Genomic DNA, 23,459 nt, shown 5'->3' with positions numbered 1-23,459 from the left:
CCACCACCACACAGCAGCACCTACCCCCACTCTTCAAAATTAGCTCTTGAAAAACAAATCATAACAAATGCTACATTCCTTATGAACTAAACAGCCTAACATAAACACGAACACACTTTCTGTTCTTTTAAACTAAAAAAAACGGGTGTCACTGACACCACTATACATATGCAAAAAGCAATTTTTGAAATGTGAAATGTCCCCACTAAATTTTGCTAATTTTCATGGCATATCCCCACAAAGACCGAAAAAACATGACCCACACTTACTCGCACACTCATATCACCTGCACACATGGTTTGTACTTGGGTCTTGAGTATTTCTATTATCTTCCATTGCTAAATGTTGATGTTTTATTCCCTAGCATTAACATTGGGAACCAAAAGAAACATTCCCCCATGAAAACCAGTAAAATACTACCCCCAAATTCAAAATCATGTTTCCTGTTATCCTGGAGCATCTGGTCCCCACAGGGAGCTAAATACATGTTTACACGTGTTCACAAACAAATATGCTACACTACAGTACAGAGCTTTCTCCTCATGATGTTAGTGTTTCATTAAAGAATTGTAATAGTCCTAGGCTTAGATATACTTAGGATAGAGATATACCTGAGCAATGGTCTCACTTTAAAAAATAAAATAAATCTTCATGGGGAATTAGCAAAAAGGTCCATACAAACCTTCATGTTTTGAAACATTTGGTCCTCACAAAGACTTAAATACATGACCGAACACACGCGCGCAGCACACGCACACACAAGCACACACGCGCTCTCTCTCTCTCTCTCTCTCTCTCTCTCTCTCTCTCTCTCTCTCTCTCTCTCTCTCTCTCTCTCTCACACACACACACACACACAAGCTCAGTCTAGCAGAGAGAGCTGAGCATCACAATATACAAGACCTTCGTTTTCCACGCGAGGATTTAGTCAGGCTACCTCTGAGAGAAAAAAGAAGAAAAGAAGAGAAGAAGAGAAAAATGAACACCAGCGACGCCAAGGAATATCTTTCCAGGCGGCAGATCCCTCACCTTTTTGAGGTACGGTTAAATAGACGAGGGTAAAACTTAGCCGAACTGTTATCTGACAGGGTTAAACCGCTTAGATCTCGGCTCGGTTCTGTTTTAGGTGTTAGCACGACTGAAAACTGAACATGGCTTTCAAGGGGAGTGTCGACTTGAGCAACAAGTTTTCCGTGTGAAACAAAGTCCTCGTGTAGTCTCTGAGGACGGATATGCCAGCGCGTCTGTTTACTTTGTGTGAAACAGAAGTGAGGGATGTTTGTCTAGTGCGTTGTAGGCTAATCTTCATCTTTCTAGGTTAGTGGATTTTTGAGTCTCTCCTGGGACGAAGAGAGAGGCTGGCTTTGCTTTTGTAAGCTTACTTAACAGATCTCAGCTTTAATGACTCAGCCGCAGTGTTTTTGCATCATGTTCTCATAGTAGTGTGAAAATGATTAATCAGTCTTGGCTTTATGAATTGTATATATAAATGTTAAAGGGGAATTCCGAAGATTTTTCAAATGTCTGCATGATTCAGTGGTTGAGATGTAAACAAAGTCTTTCAGGGTGGTTTGCTGTGAAGTAGTTCATTCGTAGAGAAACTTACTGACTCATGTCTTTACAGTGCTGGCGGTAGGAACCAGGGGTTCAGACGTCTACCACACCAATATAGCCATTTTATTTACTATCCAAAACCAGCAGTGAACTTACACATGTCTTCTGAGTTTTATTTGAAAATGTTGATGATAGTAAAATAGAAATAAAGGAATAAATCAGTTTTCTTTGGGGACTATTTTGCCTTGTATCCTTCCACCACGAATGGTTTAAAGGAAACTGATTAAAATATGTTTTAGACCGAAACATTATCACAACCTTACCATAAAACAATTTATCAGACATCAGACAATATAAAAATCTCATATTTCTGTGAGGGAGCTTTAAGGGGTGGACGTCTGGTTCCTATCACCACCACTGTGAACATTTCCCACTCGGTATGTTTCACTAGAACACAGTATTTCACACCAAATCTCTGAATGACTTTGTTTACCCCATAACCATTTAATCATACTGCAATTTCGAAAAATGTGGCGTTGCCTTTTACATCCACAGGTTTGTGTACATTAATGTGCATGTATATTAGCGAATATAAACTTCTTTTACTTTGCTGCTTTTTCACATACTAAAGTCAAAGGCCGATAAATATAGTTATAGATCAGATCTATGTTTTGAGAGAATAAGCCATTTCTCTTTATAAGAGAAACCATTTCACCTTAAAAAAAAAACAAGATTGCTACAAGCAATTTCTGCCAGATTCCTATGAGAGTCTTACAGCAAGTAATTACATGATAGTATACATTCTACTATAAAATAATTCTTCAGGGATGTTATATGGATGTGAAATAATACTGAACCATTACAGAAGTATTAGGTGTAGTTCATGTGTCAAAATGTCATATATCAATACATTGGATCAGATAAAAAATCACCAGTAGAGCTACGCTTAAAAAATATTGTCAAAAACAATTAATATAATGATTTTATTCAACATTTCACAGACCACATTGCTCAGTATCCAGTTATATATGATCCTCCTTATGCATCCTTCTTTAATTAATGGCAATATTCATGATATGCTCTGAAAAGCATATTTCGACATAATGTGCTGCAACTTTTCACAATAACAATACATATCGTCACATAACCCACCCCTAAAAAGTATTATAAAGCACTATAGAAATATTATACCTTCTTAAAATATGATTATAGGTCTTTTCATGGGGGTTCTATATTAACTGATGTCATTTGGAGTCATTAAAAAGTCTGTTTTTATTGGTAGGGGAGCTAGCAGGCACTAAGAAACAGGCTTATGTCCTTTTAGCTTGGATATTTACATAGGAAATTAGATCCTTCAATCTGTCTCTATGGTGATCCTCAAGTGGGATGCTGTAATTGCAGGGCAGCGAGCTTCAAGTTTGTCTGCAAGTGGCAAGTTTTTCTTCAGAGACTGTCAAGGAGGGCTCAAGCTGCAAGAGGTGTTACACGGCTGCATACAAAACACCTTCAATGAATACAGAGCCTGAACACCTTGGATAAACATGATATTGACATGTGGAGCATGCATGCACTCAGGCATGTGATTGGAAATCTCACCCGGCGCTATATGCAGCACTCACTGAAGGAATGTAATTTTCGAGAGAACAGCAGACAGCAGATCTTCTCCATCATGTGTAAGAGCCACATGCCCAGACAGGCCGGTGGTGCGCGTGGAACGTAAATATGTGAAAATTTCCCTTTCGGCAGTAAGGGATAGACTGAAGTTTGCGCACATGTAGTCCACACTGACTGTCGTCAAGGCAACAAGCTCCCTATTTACTTCAACTGACTCATCATACATACAGACCAGGCACTGGGGACCTTGAAAGAAAGCTAGAGAGGGGAAGAGAGAGGGAGAGTCAATGAGACTGAATTTGAGTAGGCATATTGTGTGGACAGACAACACATTCATGGATGCATTGTTCGCCCTTTAAATCTCAGGCTTATAGTTAATAACTGTAAGTCTTATTGTTCAGTAACCATTATGAATTATTAAGTACTGCAAAATTGAGATGCTTTTATGGGCCATCAGATGGACCTTCGAACGATCCATCAGAGTATAAGGGCTTAATGTAATTTGTCCAGCTCTGCTTTGTGCAGTACGTTTCTGAGATTTGGTAAGTTGGAAGAGACGAAAAAAAAATAGTCCTGCATTTTCCACATTTAAAACAATATCAAAACTTATAATATTGCATTGCTCTAAATTAACCAGAACTGATTTTACTCTATTTACAATGAAATGTGCAGTTATTCAGTGTTCTTTAAGTAATGACAATACACATTATACACTCAGAAAAGAATGTGATGTAATGTGACAATGTATTTTTTCACAAAAAGGATAAATATTATCATATTGCCCACATCTATTCAGGCTGTATGCAAAGATCTGGGTCTATTTTGGGTTTATTTTTTTAATTTAACATTTCACAAAAATGGAAAACTTGAAATCCAGCCTATGCAAAATTCATGGCACATAATATATTTTATGTTTTTTGTTTTCCAACATGTTAAACTCAGCAATTAAAGAATAATTGAATGCTAAAAATGCAATATATAAATTTTTTCTTAGCAGAGGATGTGTTAACTTATTTTTGCTTAGGAAACCAACATGTACCAGAATTTGTCTAGCATATTCAAGCTTTTGCATATGGCTGTACATTACCTATTCACTCTATCTCACCTGTTGTATGAAGTGTGCTGCTGGGAACAGTTGAAGTGTCCTAAATAGTCTATGAATCTAAATTCTGTTTACTCAAATTATTTCCTGAGGAAACAACAACTTGAACAAGGAAGCTGCTATTTTTAAATAAAAGTCAGTTCATGTACACTTATAGAGTTAGACTGCTCTCTTTACATCCAGCACCCCAAAACTTTGACAAGAATAGTCCACTATTTCAAATACAATAACTGATCTTGATGTCAGCCTCACAGTATTCCTCACAGAAGTGCATCAGCTTGCTGTAGTTTCATCCTCCATCGTTCCAATCCAAGCACTTCGTTCATAACACTGTTGTCTTGTTTAAATGCTAGGAAATGTAAATGAAACCATTTGGGAAACCTGTTTGTGAGGGGAAAGGGAACCTGTATGTCTGGCACTGAGTTCATATTAAAGGCACAGTCAGCTCTCCTGTCCTACACAGGTGCCTTATTTAGAAAATGATTATTTATTGCACTGTGTACTGTGTGGATTGACATGTAAATGCACAGTGTCTATATTAGCATCAGAAGAAGCAAATGACTGATTAGGGCCAGCTTAGTCCTCCCAACCCCGGACAAGCTGAGCAGTCCACTGCACGGCTGCACTGTGTGGGCTGAATAGAGTGGCCATTTGCAATTATCATTTTCTGCACTGTGCTATTCATTTCTCTCTCTTTTCATCTCACCTGTCCATCTAGACTGGTCCAGGAATCCGTAGGCACCGGATGGGAAAGGGTTGTGTGTGTGTGTGTGTGTGTGTGTGTGGGCGAGATCCATTCGCTGCCACAATTTGCTTTGAGTCGTGATGTAAATAAGGTTACACGTAATTGTGTTAGGGTCTCACTGCAACCAATAAACATCAACATGATGCATTGGATAATGTGTCTAGAACCAAATATGTCATTTGATGTCAGCCACACAGTAGTAAACTAGATGTTTCGACTAAACCTCAACCCATGATACATATACACTCACCAAGCACTTTATTATGAAGATCTGTACACCTGCTCATTCATGCAATTATTCAATCAGCCAGTCATGTTGCATTAGTACAGTGTATAACATCATGTAGTTTATGAGCCAGCAGCTTCAGGTAATGGGGAAAAAATGTTTTTTGATGAAATGATTTTGATTTTGACTGCGGATTGTTGGTGCCAGACAGACAGGTTTGAGTATTTCTGATTCTCCTGCTGATCTTCTGGGATTTTCATGCACAGCTGTCTCCTACCCTACCGAGGCATGGCAGTCTGTAGGCCCTACTCATTCTTTAGAGTTTACTTCAGAATGGTGCAATAAAGAAAAACATCCAGTGAGCAGAGAGAATAGCCAGACTCTTTTGAACTGACAGAAAGTCTACAATAACTCATATAATCACTCTGTACAATTGTCTTGAGCAGAAAACATCTCAGAACATACAACACATTGAACCTTGAGGTGGATGGCCTACAACAGCAGAAAACCTGATTACATTACATTTCTTTCAGCCAAGAACAGAAACCTGAGCCATGCAATGGGCAGAGGCTCACCAAAACTGGGCATGAAAAACATAGCCTGGGCTGAAGAATCTCAGTTTCAGTTGAGGCACAGAGAATTCATAGACCCAACCTGCGTAGTGTTAACGGTCTAGGCCAATGGAGGTGGTGTTATGGTGTAGAGAATGTTTTTTGGCACACCCGTTAATCAGTTATCAATTAAATGCCACAGCCTATTTGAGTATTGTTGCTGACCATGCGCATTCATGGTCACAGTTTGTTCATCTTAAAACATAATAATGCACCATGTCACAAAGCAAAAGTCGTCTCAAATTGGTTTCATGAACATGACAATGAGTTCAATAGAACACGTTTGAGATGTGGTAGAACATAAGATTCACTACATGAAAGTGTACCTAAAAACTACAGGAATTTCTAGATGCAATCCATGCCACAATGCAAAGGCAGACCCTACCCATTATTAGTATAGTGCTCTAAAAAGTGCTTGGTGAGTGAATAGTTAATACTGTATTAATACTGTATCCTAAGCTCTAGCTTTTCTGCTCTTTTTCAGAGCATGTTGACTGGCTTGATGTACCACCGGCCTGAGGATCCTTTGAGCTTTCTGGAAAACTGCTTGCAGAAAACACGAGAGCTTGGGGGTCCTGAATGTGTGGCCTGGGACACCTTCATCACGCCTGACAGGAAACCATTACCCCCTATTACCACTGTCCAGGGAAAGAAAGCGCCCTGTAAACTGGGTAGGTCCCAGGAACAAATGAATCACTATGATATCAAGATAATATGAAGTTGAACGCACTGTATAACTGTTGAGTGAAACAGAGTCTAATCAAATAGTATCAAAACACTACACTCTTAAAAAGGATGGTTCTTTAGGGTTCTTTAGTAAGTAGGTCTTGTATATGTTTAGTATGTAGAACCATCAACGCTTCTACATCATAACCAAAATCATGGTTAAATGGTTCTTTGCATGGTGCAGTGGCTCTTCAGATTGATGGAGAATGTGTTGTATATGGTTCTGTGCATGAACCTTTTTGAAAATATTTTATATAGCGCAAAAAAGGATTCTGCTTAAAGCAATAGACGAACCCTTTCTGGTGCTCTATATAACCATTTTCAAAAAGGCTCTATATTTAACCCTATACAACATATTCTCCATTAATCTGAAGAATTATTTCACATTTATACTGCTCATTTATTCATTACAATTGAACCGGCTGTTTCTGTTAGTCATGTGTGCTTTATTGCAAAAAAATGCAATTCAAGCTGAAACACTCCTTATCTGCAAGAATGACATGCATCAACTCTTCAGGAGAACAAAGAGTAAGGAAACCACCAGGACCAGATGCTTTATCACCTTTCTGTCTGAGGGTCTGCGCCGACCAGCTCACGCCAGTCTTTACAGCTCTCTTTAATAAATCACTGGAGCTGTGTGTCGTACCTTCTTGCTTCAAACGTTCCACCATAGTACCAGTTCCCAAGAAAGCAACCATCACAGGATTGAATGATTATAGACCTGTTGCATTGACCTCTGCAGTCATGAAATCCTTTAAGGGACTGGTGCTCTCCCACCTGAAGAACATCACAGATCCTTTGCTAGACCCCCTGCTGTTTGCATACAGGACAAACAGTGAACATGGGACTCCAGCTTATTCTTTAACAGCTTGAACACCCAGGAACATATGCAAGAATTTTGTTCTTGGACTTCAGCTCAGCCTTTAATACGACCATCCCAGGACAGCTACACCACAAACTACTCCAACTCAGTGCGCTAAGCACGACTCATCTTCAATCTGCCCAAGTTCAGTCACGTCACCCCATTGCTGCGCTCCCTTCACTGGCTTCCTGTAGCTGCGTGCATCCGATATAAAACCCTAACGCTGGCCTACAAAGCCAAAAATGGACCAGCCCCTACCTACTTGATGGCAATGGTAAAATCTCGAACTGTACCACGAGCCCTTCGAGCTTCGAGTACAGCTCGGCTTGACCCGCCATCCTTCAAGATGCATGGAAGACGAGCGTCGAGAATGTTCTCTGTACTGGCACCCAGGCGGTGGAATGAACTCCCACTGGCTGTCCGAACAGCAGAGTCTCTTGCTGTCTTCAAACGTAGACTGAAGACTCATCTCTTTACACAGCACTTAAATGGGCATTGAACTATAAGCTTCTCTTATTTTATTTATTGTATTGTATCTTATTGTTATTGTTATTGTATTGCATTGAATGGCACAGAGTTCTGCGTTCAACTCTGTTTCTTTTTCTCTTGGTGTCTGCAGTGACATATTTGTCTCTAGCAGTATCTGAGCTCAGGACTGTCTTTTTCTCTAAGCTATTGGTAACTAGCAAAGATACTTTCTCTAGATTGACAAAGCACTTCTTGTAAGTCACTCTGGATAAGAGCGTCTGCTAAATGCTGTAAATGTAAATGTAAATGCTAAGCCCAAACACCCAGATCATCAGTACAGGCACTCCACAGGGTTGTGTCCTCTCACCATTGCTCTTCTCTCTGTACACGAATGACTGTACCTCCATAGTCCCCTCAGTCAAAATCTTGAAGTGCAGATGACACTACAGTCAATGGTCTCATCTGAGATGGGGACGAATCTGCTTATAGACAGGTGGTTGATCAGGTGGTCCTTTGGAGCAGCCGCAGTAACCTAGTGCTGAAGACAGTGAAAACAGTGGACATGACACTGGACTTCAGGAAGAGCCCTCCAGCCCTGCCAGCACTCACCATCCTGGACAGAACTGTATTGGCAGTGGAGTTCTGCAAGTTCCTGGGCACAACAATCACCAGGGACCTGAAGTGGGACAGCAACATCAGCTCCATCATCAACAGAGCCCAGCAGAGGATGTAGTTCCTGCGTCAGCTGAGCAAGTTCAACCTTCCTCAGCAGCTGATGGTGCGGTTCTACACAGCCATCACAGAGTCTGTCATGACTCTATGTCCATCACAGTGTGGGGCAGCTCATCCACCAAGCATGGCCTACACAGACTGCAGCGCATCATCAGATCTGCAAAGAGGACATTTGGGGTTAAGTTGCCTACACTGTTGGAACTGCATGCTGGGACCAGGAGGTGTGCAGATCTCCACATACCCCTCTCACCCTGGACATCACCTGTTCCAGCTCCTTCCCTCTGGCCAGCACTTCAGCCAGATGAAGATCAGGACATCCAGGTTACAAAGGAGCTTCTTCCCACAAGCCATCACTCTCTTGAACAGTTAAAATATCATACAAAACAATATTCCAGCTTCAAACTGCACTTCTGCCTGTACTCATATACAGTATCAAGTTCAATTCCATCCTCTGGACTTGCCGTCTCAAACCAGTGTTTATTCTAACATCTTACTCACCTGCCATATTACCCCACCTGTCTGACTGTCACCTCATTGATCCCATTCTCTGCCACTATACACCCTTTAACTGCTTCTGCACTCAGCCCTTTAACTTTAGACCCATACTTTGCACAATGTAAGGTTTACAGGTATGACTACGTGTGTGTGTATGTGTGTGTGTGTGTGTGTGTGTCGGAGTGAATGATGGTAGGAATGCAGGTTTTATTTTATTTTATTTTGTTATAGTTTGTATTTATTTTATCTCATTCTCTACATGTGAATGTCTGTCAGATACTGTGCACTGTGAGCTCTTGTAACCAAAACCAAATTCCTTGTATGCATAGCATACCTGGCCTATAAAGCTTGATTCTGATTCTTATAACTTCAGCATGAGTTGGAGTTAAATTGCTGTAGGCTCAATAGGCAGATGTACACTCACCGGCCATTTTATTAGGTTCACCTCTGCTAGTAAATGGTTGGACCCCCTTTTGCCTTCAGAACTGCCTTAATTCTTCGTGGCATACTTTCAACAAGGTGTTGGAAACATTCCTTAGAGATTTTGATTATTTGAGTTACTGTTGCCTTTCTATCATCTCAAACCAGTCTGCCCATTCCCCTCTGACCTCTCTCATCAACAAGGCATTTTTGTCCACACAACTGCCGCTCACTGGATATTTTCTCTGTTTCTGACCATTCTCTGTAAACCCCAGAGATGGTTGTGCATGAAAATCTCAGTAGATCAGCAGTTTCTGAAATACTCAGACCAGCCCGTCTGACACCAACAACCATGCCATGTTCAAAGTCACTTAAATCACCTTTCTTCCCCATTCTGATGCTCGGTTTGCACTTCAGCAAGTTGTCTTGACCACCTCTACATGCCTAAATGCATTGAGTTGCAGCCATGTGATTGGCTGATTCGCTATTTGTGTTAACAAGCAATTGAACCTTTGAATTGATTGAATTGTATCTAATAAAGTGGCCGTTGAGTGCATGTGTTGGTTTTTGTACCAACACATGTAGCCCTTCATTTTTGCAGCTTAGTTTCCATATAAGTACTGAATGGTAGGTTTTGAAATGCTACATGAAGGGCTGCATACTAGATGAAGCTCTTCTCTTTCATGAGAGGCAGGATGATGTGAACTATTTAAAATAGGTTCTCAGAGTAATCCGTATCTGAAGTTCAGTGAGCGTAAAAAACAAACTCTAACTATGCATCATTAAATAATTATGCATAGCTATGACATAGCTAAATCAGATATGGCAATTATTGGAACCTCTATATATAGCAGATGCTCTTATCTTAAAGTGGAATGTAACAATGCTTGTTCGTTGTAACTATTGGCTGTAATTCTAATAGTCATTAATAGTAATATAATAGTGTATTTTTGATTATCCCATTTATTTATAAAATATCAGCCACTGATGTATTGTGCATCCCCAATAAGAACAAATAGCAATTTCTCTGTAACATATTTTACTGTAAAATTACAGTAAATTATTTGTTACTAGTGCCATTACTTTCACAGTCATTTATTGTACAATTTTATCTGTAAATAACATTAAAAGAACAGAACACCTGTAAAAGTAATGCAACTTAGTAACCAGTAATTTACTGTAAAATTGAATGAAATGAAATTACTTTTACCAGATCTATCATAAAACATTTAAAGCATAGCCATTTTAATTTAGCTTATTACTTGAACAAACATGATGAAAAAATTCTATCTAGCGATACAAAAAAATGTTTTACAGCAAAAATGCAGTATAACACTTTAAAAGTCTTTAAAACACCAAAACCTGAATCGTCAGACTTAGAATACCCCAAATATATTTATTACAATGTTAGCACCTTTGTGACATTGCTGTTGTATCGCATAATGCAGTGCAATACAGCTCAACATCAACCTCACAGTAATTTGCTGTGTTATTTCAGAATATATCTTCAGATAAGTTGATTTCATAAGAGAATGATAAATACAGTGTTTTACTGTGAAAAAGTAGTGTTTCATGTTGTGAAATCCTGGCAGTGATTAACAGTGTACATACTGATGTCATCTTTCACGTTTCATAGACAGTGGTCCTGGTCCTGGGCCTTACAGACGCTATGACAGACTGCCCCCCATTCAAGCTCAGTTCTCCATTGAGAGTGATTCTGACATGACCGAGTCTTCTGGACTTATACAGGAGTATGATGTCTTTGACCCATCCAAACCACGGCCCCACATCATATTTGTCATAGGTGAGTGGTCAGTGTAGACATTGCTGGGTAGTTCTAGAACATTGGGTGCTGGTATTTGGGTATTTTGTGTCTTTTGGTCTATTAGTCTCTTGTTCTGTTGGTTCTTAGTTTCAGTCTCAATTGGTCCAATATCTGAATTCATGGATTGATTTGATGAACTTCATTGCAGTCTGTTCACCATTTCATTGTAGTTTTCATTTCTTTTGTCATCTTTGATTCTTAGGTGGACCAGGCAGTGGGAAGGGCACTCAGACGGCTAAGATTGCGGCTCACCATGATTTTGAGTGTGTATCTGTGGGGGAAATTTTGAGGAACCAGCTGCTGCACCATGCACCCAGTGATAGGAAGTGGGAACTGATTGCTCAGATCATCGCCAACGGAGAACTGGCACCTCAGGTACGGCTCTGTGAGTGCCAGTTCTATTTCACACTCACTATACAGCCCAACCTTCAGTTACAAGTGTTTCAGGAGCAAATGAACCACACAGTTTGTGAAATGCATGATAGGGATAGTTCAGTCAATATGGCTAATAATGAAAGAAGCCTAGTGTTTCTGATTAGCATAATATCACATTACTAAAACTAGCAAGATTAACATTTCATTCTTTCATTGTTGATTATCACTGTATGGTTTAACTAACCTAAGCAAACATCTTTAACCCTTTAAAGTCAATGCAAAAAATGGCCATTTGTGTGGTTTTATTTTCTCTTTTTCATTAATAACACAATTTCTGAATGCTGTTTTTTGGTTTATTTTGATATGTAAAAACTGTGAACTAATTCAAGGATTGACAGATTGAAAAATATTCATTTTCAAACCATGTTGCTAACTACCATTTTGAACAAGTAAACACCCTGCTCTGTGATTTGAATAAACAAATCACTAATAAGTGCTTAATAATCTAAATAATAATCTGGACTGTGCTCTGAATGAGCTTTTGTATTCGAAAAAAAAGCACAGTGCATCCAACAAGATGAAAATATATATGCATGAATATATTATGTAAATTATATACAGTGGTAGACATGGACACAGCACTAGTCCTCTGGTAAGAGGACTTCTAATGAAATTCAAATGAGTGATTTACAGACCTGACTTTCTTTCACAGTACCACACTTGTTGTACATAAATAGGAGAGAAGATATTGCATTATGACTTGAAATTGATGAAAGGTTTTGATTTTGAAGTCTTGTTTTCTGGAATAAAAATATCCTTTACATTGTTGCCATGTTTTGGTATTTTTGACATCAAAAGAAATGGAAAATGGCACATGTGCAGATTCAAACCTGCCAGCACTGAACATTACTCAAATGTTCATAATTACAGAATTACAATGTGATTACAGACACCTCTGGCCAGATGACATGTTTTGTGGATTTTCTGTGTGAAAATAAGTTTTACAGAGAACAAACCACTATTGTAATCCTTATATTAAGAAAACAAACATACTTTGTAGCCTTTGCAAAAGTTATAGCACAATGTGTTTAATGTTTTATTTTCCACTGTGCTCACTCGAATACACTGTTAGAAATAAAGGTACTTTACAGGTACATTTTTCATTAATCAAGGTACAAACAATGTAAATGTACCCTCAAAGGTACAACAGAGGTTTTAAGGTCCAATTGTGCACCTTATGTAGGTTTCTCCCACTAGAAAAGTACATTTATGCACCTTTTCATAACCTAATATTTTAACAATAAAATTAACAATAAAATATAACTGGGAATATAACTGAACCATAATCCACTGAAATTATATTTTCTAAGTTGCCCTGACTCCACACACCTATGGAGATAAGACGGGGTGTGTGGAGTCAGGGCAACTTAGAAAATATAATTTCAGTGGATTATGGTTCAGTTATATTCCCAGTTATATTTTTATTATATTTTTTAATTATATTTATTATGGTTCAGTTATATTCCCTGACTAAAGGTATTGAGATGCACCTTGGAGGGTACCACCCCAGAGACAAAAGGGGTACTGCCCCAGTGACAGTTTCATGCCTTTATTTCTGAGAGTGTGCATAGAAACTGTGCTCTAAAATTTGCAGGAGAATGGCATGTTTAAGTGTTTCCCCTGTAGAGGATGTGTTAAGGATGTGTTAATAAAGGTCTGTAGGGCTCATAGTGAGTGTTTCCAAAACCCGACTGCACAGACTGTTTGAAGTACTTCTCAGAAATATTACATCCGTTGGCTTGAGACACATAGTTAATAATTGAAAAAGACTGCATGAAAGAGCATGCAGGTCTAAACCTACCAGCTTACTCCAAAAGGAACTGAGTGATCCCAGCTGTGAAGGTTTTTGGGTTTTCAGTGTCTTAGTAAAATGGTTAATGTTTTTATGTACTGGAAAAAATAATGAAGTTAGCATAAATCTGTATAGTTTTAACACAGTAAACTAGAACAGATGATGATAAATATCTTGTTATGCTTGCCCTGAACTCTGAAATTCTCTAGGAGACGACTATCGAGGAGCTGAAGCATCAGTTCATCAAGAAACAAGACGCCAAAGGCTTCATTGTGGATGGATTCCCGCGGGAAATATCACAGGCTTTCACGTTTGAAGAACAAGTGAGCAATTCAATAAGACTTCAACAAAGCAATGTAATAAGACGTTGCAATAAGTGGGCCACAGTGTACTTATCCCTTCAGAGACCTTTTCTTGTATATTAAACCATTATCGCAGAATATTACACAAAGTCTTACCGAACTACTTGGTTCCCCACAGTTTTTACTTTCATTAAAATATGCTCAGCGCATTTTAAAAACAAAGTAGGCTTTGACCTCTTCAGGTTTCTGTGTATGTGAGAGATTTTTTTGTTTTCTATAATAACTTTTATGCAATAATCTTAGATTTAAGTTACTTTTCAAACCAAATATTCAGCTTTCCTTCTTTAATAGCCATCAAGACACAACAGCAAAACTGTGCAACATTCATTTACTTCTAGTCAAAACTGCCATTAAGTACAAGTTATTCATTTTTCAGGAGATATTTCTGATGAGATTAAATAGAAGATAATCCACTTGTCTGAAGAAGTGGAAATCAGAGAAAAATAAGTTTAAAAAACAGGAGTTTTCACAATTGAAGCTCAAAAAATTAGTCAAAGCTATTAACAGAATGTGACTTTAAACAAATGTGAAAGACCAGGTAGACCATCATCGTTAACCGCTAATCCAGATAGGGTCATGGTAGCAGTTGAGAGAGCAGAGAATCCCAGATGACCCTGTACCTTTCTCAAGCTCATTGCCTGGGACCCCAAGCCACTCTCAGGCCAACTTGGAGATATAATTCCTCCAGTGGGTCCTAGGACGACCCCAGGGTTTTGTCCTGGTAGGCCGTGCCTGGTACACCCCCACCGGGAGGCGTCCAGGGGGCATCCGGATCAGATGCCCAAACCACCTCAGCTGGCTCCTCTCAATGCGTAGGAGTAGCGGCTCTACTCTGAGCTCCTCCCGGATGACCGAGCTGCTCACTCTATCAAATAGAGTGTAGCCTGCCATCCTACGAAGAAAGCTTATTTCTGCCACTTGTATTCGCAATCTCATTCTTTTGGCTCAGCTCCCTTTTCACCACTACAGTCTGGTAGCCTCCACCCTTCCTGGATCAGGGCCTTGTTGTGGCGTCTACACAAGCTTTGGGCTTGTGTGGTCTAGGGGTCTTCAGAGGTAAGTAGTCAGGAGCAATATGCTCCTGGTAGGGTCTCCCAGGGCGAACAGATCTGGAGTGAAGACCCAAACTAACGCGATCCAAAATCCCACCATACACAACACACACAAAAAATTGTGTACCCCGTCCGGGAGAGGGTCACTGGGACCTACTCCTGGAGCCAGGCCTGGGGGTAGTGTTCCTTGGCGAGCGCCTGGTGGCCGGGCAGCCCACGTAACCCGGCTGGGCTTAGCCCGAAGAGGCAACGTGGGGAGATCATGTGGGCCCACCACCCACAAGGTCCAGCATGGGGGAGCGGTGCATTGCCGTATAGGCAGTGGGAGATTGCAAGGAGGCCCTTGGTAGCCTAGGCCCCTGCAGCAGAAACTGGCTACTCTTGCCTCACATCTGAAAAAATCCACAGGTGTTTCTGTCCATTCTTCCACTCTGAGAAGTCAACCCATTGAGCCTGAAAAGATGTGTAGCTGTAAAGAAGCTGTGATTGAGAAAAAGAGGGGGTTAAAGAAGAAGGGGGTGGCATGGTGGCGTGGTGGGTAGCGCTGTCGCCTCCCAGCGAGGAGGGCCTGGGTCCTCTCTGTGTGGAGTTTGCATGTTCTCCCCATGTCTGCGTGGGTTTCCTCCCACAGTCCAAAGACATGCAGTCAGGCCAATTGGACGTGCTAAATTGCCCCTAGGTGTGAGTGTGTGAGTGACTGTCTGTGTCTGTCTGTCTGCCCTGCAATGGACTGGTGACCTGTCCAGGGTGTATCCTGCCTTCTGCCCAAAGACTGCTGGGATAGGCTCTGGCCTCCCCCCGCGACCCTGACGGAGAAGCGGCTTAGAAAATAGATGGATGGTTAAAGAAGAAGGTCTTCGCTAGAAAATTGAACCTTCATGTCTGAGATGTGGAGTAAGGTTTTATGGGCAGATGAGTCTAAATTTGTCATTGAGATTTCTTGGATTGTGAGAAGCAGAGACTACAACCAACTTCTAAAGCTGAACTCTGGAGGTGTGGACAAATATTTCTGAAGATTTCTTTGACAGCCTGAAAGCAAGTCTCCCAAAGAGAATACAAGCTGTAATAAACGCACACTAAATACTAAAACAATGATGTTAAATTTAGTTGCTAAAGATTTGTGCTTAATGGACGTTTGTAACTGGACAATAAATGAAGTGTGGACTTTTGCACAGTGCTGTAGAGTTTTTTTAAATTTGCCTCGGATAACTTGCAGTAGTATTTATCAAAGTATGTCTTGATGACTCAAAATACTGAGGAAAGAAATTGAACTGTCTGGTGTAAAAAGTAACTAGAATTATGCAGATTTTAATGTACAATTACTATAAATGTAACATATTGTGCAAAAATAAAACATAAAATGTGGCCTGTGCGTTATTTCTTTACGTGCAAATGTACTTTACTACTGATTCCCTGTTTGGACCTATAGTACTAGTTTCATTTTTTAATCCCACTTGTCTTTCTCTCAGATTGGCTCTCCAGACTTAGTGATTCTTCTGGCATGCTCCAATCAGCAGCTCCGTCAGCGTCTGGAGAAGCGTGCCTCACTGCAGGGTCGGCCTGATGATAATGCTCACGCCATTGAAAAAAGACTAGAAACCTTCAAGCACAACATAAATCTCATTGCCAAGTATTACCAGGAGAAAGGACTGATCATTAGGGTAAGAGTTTCCAATTCTGTCACAATCCATAGGCTTCCACAGTCTATTAAGCACAGCCTGGCTAATGTCAGCTTTTGAATATTGGCAGGATAGTTTGCATAAATAATGCCTTTTAGCTGTTGGTTTAGATATAATGGAGGTCTTTATCCATTGTGGAAATTTAGCATTGCTTATCATGATTAATGCAAAGCAGTTTTTTTTGCTCGCTAGGTTGATGCCGATCGAGAGGAAGATGATATTTTCACAGATATCAATGCCATAGTCAAAGAGCGACTGTTTCCAGATGACATGAAGGAAGAGGGTGTGTCTTTTTATGCTATCTATGATACACTTTAGTGCTTTAAAGGGGAATTGCACTGATTTTTCCAAGTTTCTGAGTACATCAGTCAGTTCAGAGTGTCTTGATGTGAAATAGTATACCATGGAGTAGCTTTGATACTTGGATTTCTTTACAATAGTGGTGATAGGAACCAGGGATCATTGATTCACAATGCAAATATAACCCAGTACCAGTAAATCCATACATTATTATAATATTGACAATGGAAAAATAAATCCAAAAGATAAAGGGTACTGTTTTTGCCTTGCATGTACCTCCATGAATGGATTTTAAAAAATACATTTTAGGCCAAGCACTTATGCCAAAACAATGTCTCAGGCATCAGGCTGAGTATGCATAACCATTTCATATAATAACATACTATTAGGTAGCTTTTAGTGTCACTGAACTTCAGACGTCTGGTTTCACTGCTTCTATGCAGAATTCTCAAGTACTTTAGAAGACAACATTAAAACACTCTGAAAGGCTTTGTTTATATCTTAATGACTAATATTTTGAAAAATCAGTGCTAATTTCCCTTTTGAATATACTTTAATGCTAAAGTACTTCAGTGCTTTAGCCATTTGTGTAAATACATTCATTAAAGCCCTTAATTTTTATTTCATGCTTCCCTGCAGAACCATGCTGAAGAATTCCAGAGGGATTATGAGTATATTACTTCAACTATCTCTGAAGTTTAGGGTGAATCAATTTCTCTCTGGTGGACAATTATTTTTTATTTGAATCTTTTATCCACATTGAAGGTTGGGGAAAAAGTACAGATGGTCTCTCTTTACAGCCAATTTGCTGTATTCTGTGGCATGACCAGCATTTGTTATCTGTAACTACAGTAAGTGCCATGACCATGTGAGAATTTTCAAGCATTTGGATGGGTTCTTCTATCTTTTTTCAGTCTCAGCTGCTTTAAACTGTGCCTCTGTGTTACCCTGAGCCCTGGTTAATGTTCTTGTTATTGCTATACAGAAGTTATCAGGGGTGATTCCGAAAGAGGAAATACAGATATGGAGGTGCATTTGAGGAGTGTTTCCTTTAAGAGACGTTTCTATTTAAATACACACTTCCTCAAGTTGTCATCTTGTAAGTGATAAAAAAAACAACTAATCAATCATCTTCTGGCATATAAACATGTTTTCTTTGTTATATTAGGGATATGGTGTACTTCTGACTACAGGCCATAGCATGTCACTGAGCACCAAAGTGAAGATAATATGGACAAATATCCTGAGGCTCTGCTCTCATTAATGGTCTTCAGTCCAGCTGGGCCACTTGTGTTCAGTGGACAAACAGTTAATATTCATGCTTGCTGACAGATGTTGATCACTTACATGAAATGTCAACACAAAGTTTGCCTTGATGCCTCTAGTTAATTGCATATTTGCAAGACATGCCAACTTTGCATCTTGTTTAAGCTAGTAAAGTTAAAGGGCCCATAAAATACATTTTCTTTGTTAAAATAAGAGTTTGCTGAAGATCTGAACATAGTTAAAGCTTCAAAACATACAATTCATCCTCTAAATTATTCCATATATTCAATATATGGAAACTAAGCAGCTAATTTTTAATTCACTGTTTTGTGATGTCAACAAAAAAATGCATTTATTTATACCTATTCAACCTATAGCAGTTTAGTCCTGTCTATTTATGTTCATGTTGTAAGAAATGATTCAACCAAGCTTTTGAATAAGGCACAATGCAGGGCAGCCAGTCAGAACAGAGCTCAGTGACATATAAGAGTCTTAAAAGGACATAACAAATACAGCTTGTTTAATCATTTACTGATAAAGAGAGGTTGGAAAAATGTAATAAAAAAATAATTATGACTGTTTTTGCTACATTAAAACCACACAAAAGTCATAGGCAGACCTCTAAGGGAAAAATGAAAACAAGAAATATATAGGTTTTGGGCATGACTTGAAAAATAACTAGTTAATGATTGGAATATCATATTTACATTGTATTACATGTACTGTGCAGATTACTTGAAATGCCCAAAAACTCATGCCAGCCTTAAAAAAATATAATGCTTCATGCATTTCCTAAAGCACACCACTAGAGAGCAGCCTTTCACTTTGCAGAAAAGTCCTAAACTCTGTATGAATATACGTAATTTCAGTGCTTGCTTATCGCTAGTGGCATAAGAAGTTTTCCTCAGGATATTCATAGAGTCTTAGGAAGATTACCCAAATCTCAGAATCAAAGCCATGCAAGCTGTAAATCAGACAAAACAAAACATCCCCCTAAAATCAGGCTGCAAATTACATTACACAGCTTGCTCCTGCTTGGTGTAGATATCATTGTTCACCTTAAATGAGTTTTGGCATGCTTCATTTGTTCTAAGTGCCCTGAGAGCACTCCATCATTGGTGTCTCAATGAGCAGTGGAATGTGCCTGCATCTCAGAATAGTATCCTCCTTATCGCTGTCTTATCACTGTGGCCTGCCTGCTGGCTAACTGGTGCAAATGACACCGCTGGCCAACTTCCTCAAACTTCAATCAAACTTCACTCCTACTGCCAGAAATACTTTGTTTTTATATGAGTGTGGTTATTTTACTATTTATTTGCTTACACTATGTCAATGTACTATATAGAAAATGATGCGAAGAAAATATACAGTAAACTTTTTGAAGCCAACTTTCTGTGCACTTAACATTCTTATGAGGCCTTCTACATTCTGTTTATTGTTTAATTAAATCATTTTTATTTCTAGGCTGAAGGGTTGTAGAAGGGATACTCCACTAGTTTCAAGCTGAGCTCCATCTGCTGTAGATTAAATTATGGTTATTACCACAGGCAGTATATTCAGTGTGTTTTCTTGTGCTTAGTGAAAAACATTGCTTTGATTCAAAAAAATGTTTTTTGATTCAGTTTTTTTGATTCAGTCTTTCTGTTCTGTACAGGGAAATGATTGTCTATGATGAAAGACCATGTACCAGTGTTTCCAGCAGGTCTGAGACAAACATGGGGGAGCACTGTGGTGGGCTGAGAAAGGTTATTAGAATATATGAACATCTGAACACATTATAGCATTTGTATTCTCATTTGAATATTCAAATCAGGCATCAACAATATGTTAAACCTTCCAAGGTTTTTAGATGTAAAGCACCTCATGTACTTCACTAAAGTGAAGATTTATGTAAATAACAACAGCGAAAATCAGCGATGCTTTGCATTAATGACACTGTGTACCCTTATTTATTCACAGCAATATGATATTTGTTCTCTTTGGAATTTGTTCAGATGGAACAAAATGGTAATTAGGCATTGTTAAAATGGAATTGAATGTACTTTGGGGAGTGCGGTTCAAGTATAGTGTAAATGTTAGAATTGCTGGTATCCTACAGATACGGAAGATGGAGATTAGGTTAAAATGCTGGAATATTCCTTTAGGTGAATAGGAAGTAATACTGCATCATAGCAGCACAATGACAGCTTCATAGGATTATGGTTTCTTCTGATGTAAAGCCCACAACTCCACTCCTCAGCTCCCCGGACAATTACCTTCTCCATTCTCTGCTTATCTCCAAATGCCTCATAGCTCCTCCTTTTGTCAGCAGTCTGGGGGGAGTAGAGGAGGCCTCCAAGAATAATTACACATTTTGGTCTAATCATTGTTTTCTTTGGCACATAATGACATACAGTGAGGAGGACTTAATATTTAAAATGACCAAAATAACTTTGATACATAATTATATTGCATAGACATTTAGTGTGTCTTTTTACAAGATTGATGCAATCATAAAAGTAAAAACTCTATTTGGAGCAATGCCAAAGAAAAGGGGTACCTAGAATTTTGTCTTGGGGAATTAAAGTGTAATGTTTTTGGTGGACTGTGGGCCAAAACAATATGCAAATAAAGTAAGAAGGTTATGTATTTTACAATAATACACATTTTTGTTACAATATTCAAAAATACAGTTGTGAAAGGAAATTAAGAATAGATAGAATGGAAAGATGGATATAGTATCATAATATATTTGTTCTTTCATTGGGTGAGGGAGTGGGGTTACAGCAACTTTCTGGTGGGCTATATGTAGATATCCCTATGGTGGCCCATGGGTGAGTGAGTGGGGTTAGGGCAACTTTCTGGTGGGCTATATGTAAATATCTGTATGGTGGCCCATGGGTGAGGCAGTGGGGTTGCTGTAACCCCACTTCCTAACCCAATGAAAGAACAAACATATTATTACACTATATCCAACTTTCCATTCCATCTATTCTTATTTTCCCTTTTGGCTCACAAGCCACACTTTGGGCAAACCTGCTATAGAAGAAGGGTTTTTGGTTCCCTGAAGAACCTTTCAATGGCTGGTTCTTTAAAGAGCCATTTTTACATAAGATGTGTGAGAGTAAAGAACTATTTTAAAGTTTCTGGACCCTAAACCTAATTATTCTATACTGTGATTCCTTATTTGTACTATGGGATAACTATCACTGGAACCAAGTATTCCAGTGTAGCACAACTATCACTCCAGTCTATTTCTATTCACTTCCATTTATAGTCTGCTAGAGCTGGGGTTCTGATAAAGCTTATCTCACACCCTGGAATGGATGTATAAAAGTGCATGGCTGGTTCAGACAACTTGCTCTTTGCCCCCATCTTCCTTTTGGTGGCTGCTCAGTTTGAACATCATGGCCCCGAAAAAAGTTGAACCCAAGAAACCGGAGCCCAAGAAACCAGAGCCTAAGAAAGAGGAGGCTCCAGCACCAGCTCCTGCTCCTGTCCCTGAGGAGCCCAAAGAACCTCAGCTGGACCTGAAGAGCATCGTGTTGGAATTCAGTCCAGACCAGATTGAAGAGTTCAGGGATGCCTTCACCTTATTCGATGAGACACCAACGGGCGAGATGAAGATCAGGTATGCTCAGTGTGGAGATGTGATGAGAGCTTTGGGCTATAACCCCACCAATGCTGATGTCCATGTGGTGCTGGGAAAGCCCAAAGCAGAGGAAATGAACAGCAAGATGCTGGACTTCGAGACCTTCCTACCAATGCTGCAGCATATCTCCAGGGCTAAGGACCAGGGTACCTTCGAGGACTTTGTGGAAGGCTTGAGGGTCTTTGACAAAGAAGGTAATGGCACGGTGATGGGAGCCGAACTCCGCCATGTTCTGGCCACTCTGGGGGAGAGAATGACCGAAGACGAGGTGGACCGCCTTATGGTGGGACAAGAGGACACCAACGGCTGCATCAACTATGTTTCATTCATCAAGCACATCCTATCTGGGTGAACTGGAGAACGTCCTAGAGTTACTCAATGACTGTTAAAATAACAACAAAAGGACTTTTAAGAGCAATGTTTGTAAACATTAAATAAAGATTATATTATGTCTCTGCTTTATTCTGCTGTATTGTCTTCTGTTTGTTGCTGGTCTTTATGCAGTCAGGTCAACTATATGAAAAACAGCAGGTATATGGTTCAACACAGTAACTATACACATTGCATGCTTGCATGATTTCTAACACTTCTACTGGGGGAAAAATGTGTAGCAAGAAACTGAATATATTGAAAGGTAGGTGTTTTCTGAATAGTTTAGAAAGTACTGAATGCAGTTAGACATCTACAACTATATGAAAGTGGTGCTCTAGCCAAAAAAAAACCCCATGAAATTTAACTAATTTTAGGTCCAAATGCACTTTTAACGTTTTTCAATATCCTATGAAAATGACAATTCATTTATAGCAATTACGGTTTCACATGCAATGCACAAACTCTTTATGACAGTGGTTTCACTGGAGGTTGACATTCAGGACTTATTTATAATGCAGTCAAGTGAAATATACTGTGAAACATCAAACCAAAAGTATGTAAATCTGTAAGTCGTGGATTCTCCTTCAGCAAAGAACACAATGTACAGCATTAATTATCCTGCAAGCTTATCTTGCATCATACCTCTGATGTCTTTTCGAGTGGATTTTCTTTCTGCTCATACAATACAAATATCAATTTGATTAAATTCAGTCCATCAGCACACAATGCAGTTGCATGCAAGTGCATCTCTCTGAGTGTTTATGGGTTTCCATATGCCATGTCTAGCATCTTGAATTCATCTCTACTCTAATTGGATTTGAGAACATTGGGGATGTAACATCGCTCCTCTAAGTAGGATACACACTATACTTTACCTGAATCAATATGGAGTCCCATATCGTCCCCAGAGGAGTGAGGGGGTGCGGTCATACTACTCAGCTAATGTGATTTTAGAGATAGAGGATATAGATTATACAGCCTTGACTTGCACAAGTCAAAATCTGGGTACGTGCCTTGTTGATGGAATCTTGTTTTTGTGAGCTGGTCCTTTTATGATTTCACATGCACTAACACAAATTCATACTCTGAACTCTGTCCTCATTTATTAATGAGTAATTTAAGGCTTAAGTATTATCAGGTTGGTCAACTTCAAGGTGATGACTGAAAAATGACCAGTGAAGTCTTAAAGG

At 39.3% G+C, this 23,459-nt stretch overlaps 2 protein-coding genes across 2 annotated transcripts; both read left to right on the top strand.

Annotated features, from left to right (window-relative positions):
- The first annotated feature begins 841 nt into the window (after positions 1-841).
- ak5l (adenylate kinase 5, like) lies at positions 842-19,812 on the top strand. The gene is made up of 8 exons (XM_017691170.2): positions 842-1,038; positions 6,337-6,523; positions 11,192-11,359; positions 11,583-11,755; positions 13,817-13,930; positions 16,491-16,682; positions 16,893-16,983; positions 17,640-19,812. Exons 1-8 carry the CDS (start codon positions 979-981, stop codon positions 17,648-17,650), a joined length of 996 nt encoding a protein of 331 aa, XP_017546659.1. The 5' UTR covers positions 842-978; the 3' UTR covers positions 17,651-19,812.
- A 1,776-nt stretch (positions 19,813-21,588) lies between these two features.
- Positions 21,589-22,359, top strand: cmlc1 (cardiac myosin light chain-1). Its single transcript, XM_037531467.1, has one exon. The coding sequence runs from the start codon at positions 21,653-21,655 to the stop codon at positions 22,247-22,249; it is 597 nt and encodes a 198-aa protein (XP_037387364.1). The 5' UTR covers positions 21,589-21,652; the 3' UTR covers positions 22,250-22,359.
- The last annotated feature ends 1,100 nt before the right edge of the window (positions 22,360-23,459 follow it).

The sequence above is a fragment of the Pygocentrus nattereri genome, chromosome 20 (assembly GCF_015220715.1).
Source record: "Pygocentrus nattereri isolate fPygNat1 chromosome 20, fPygNat1.pri, whole genome shotgun sequence".
NCBI lineage: Eukaryota > Metazoa > Chordata > Actinopteri > Characiformes > Serrasalmidae > Pygocentrus > Pygocentrus nattereri.
Note: the sequence above shows the minus strand (reverse complement) of the source record. Positions and strands in the feature narration are given on the sequence as shown.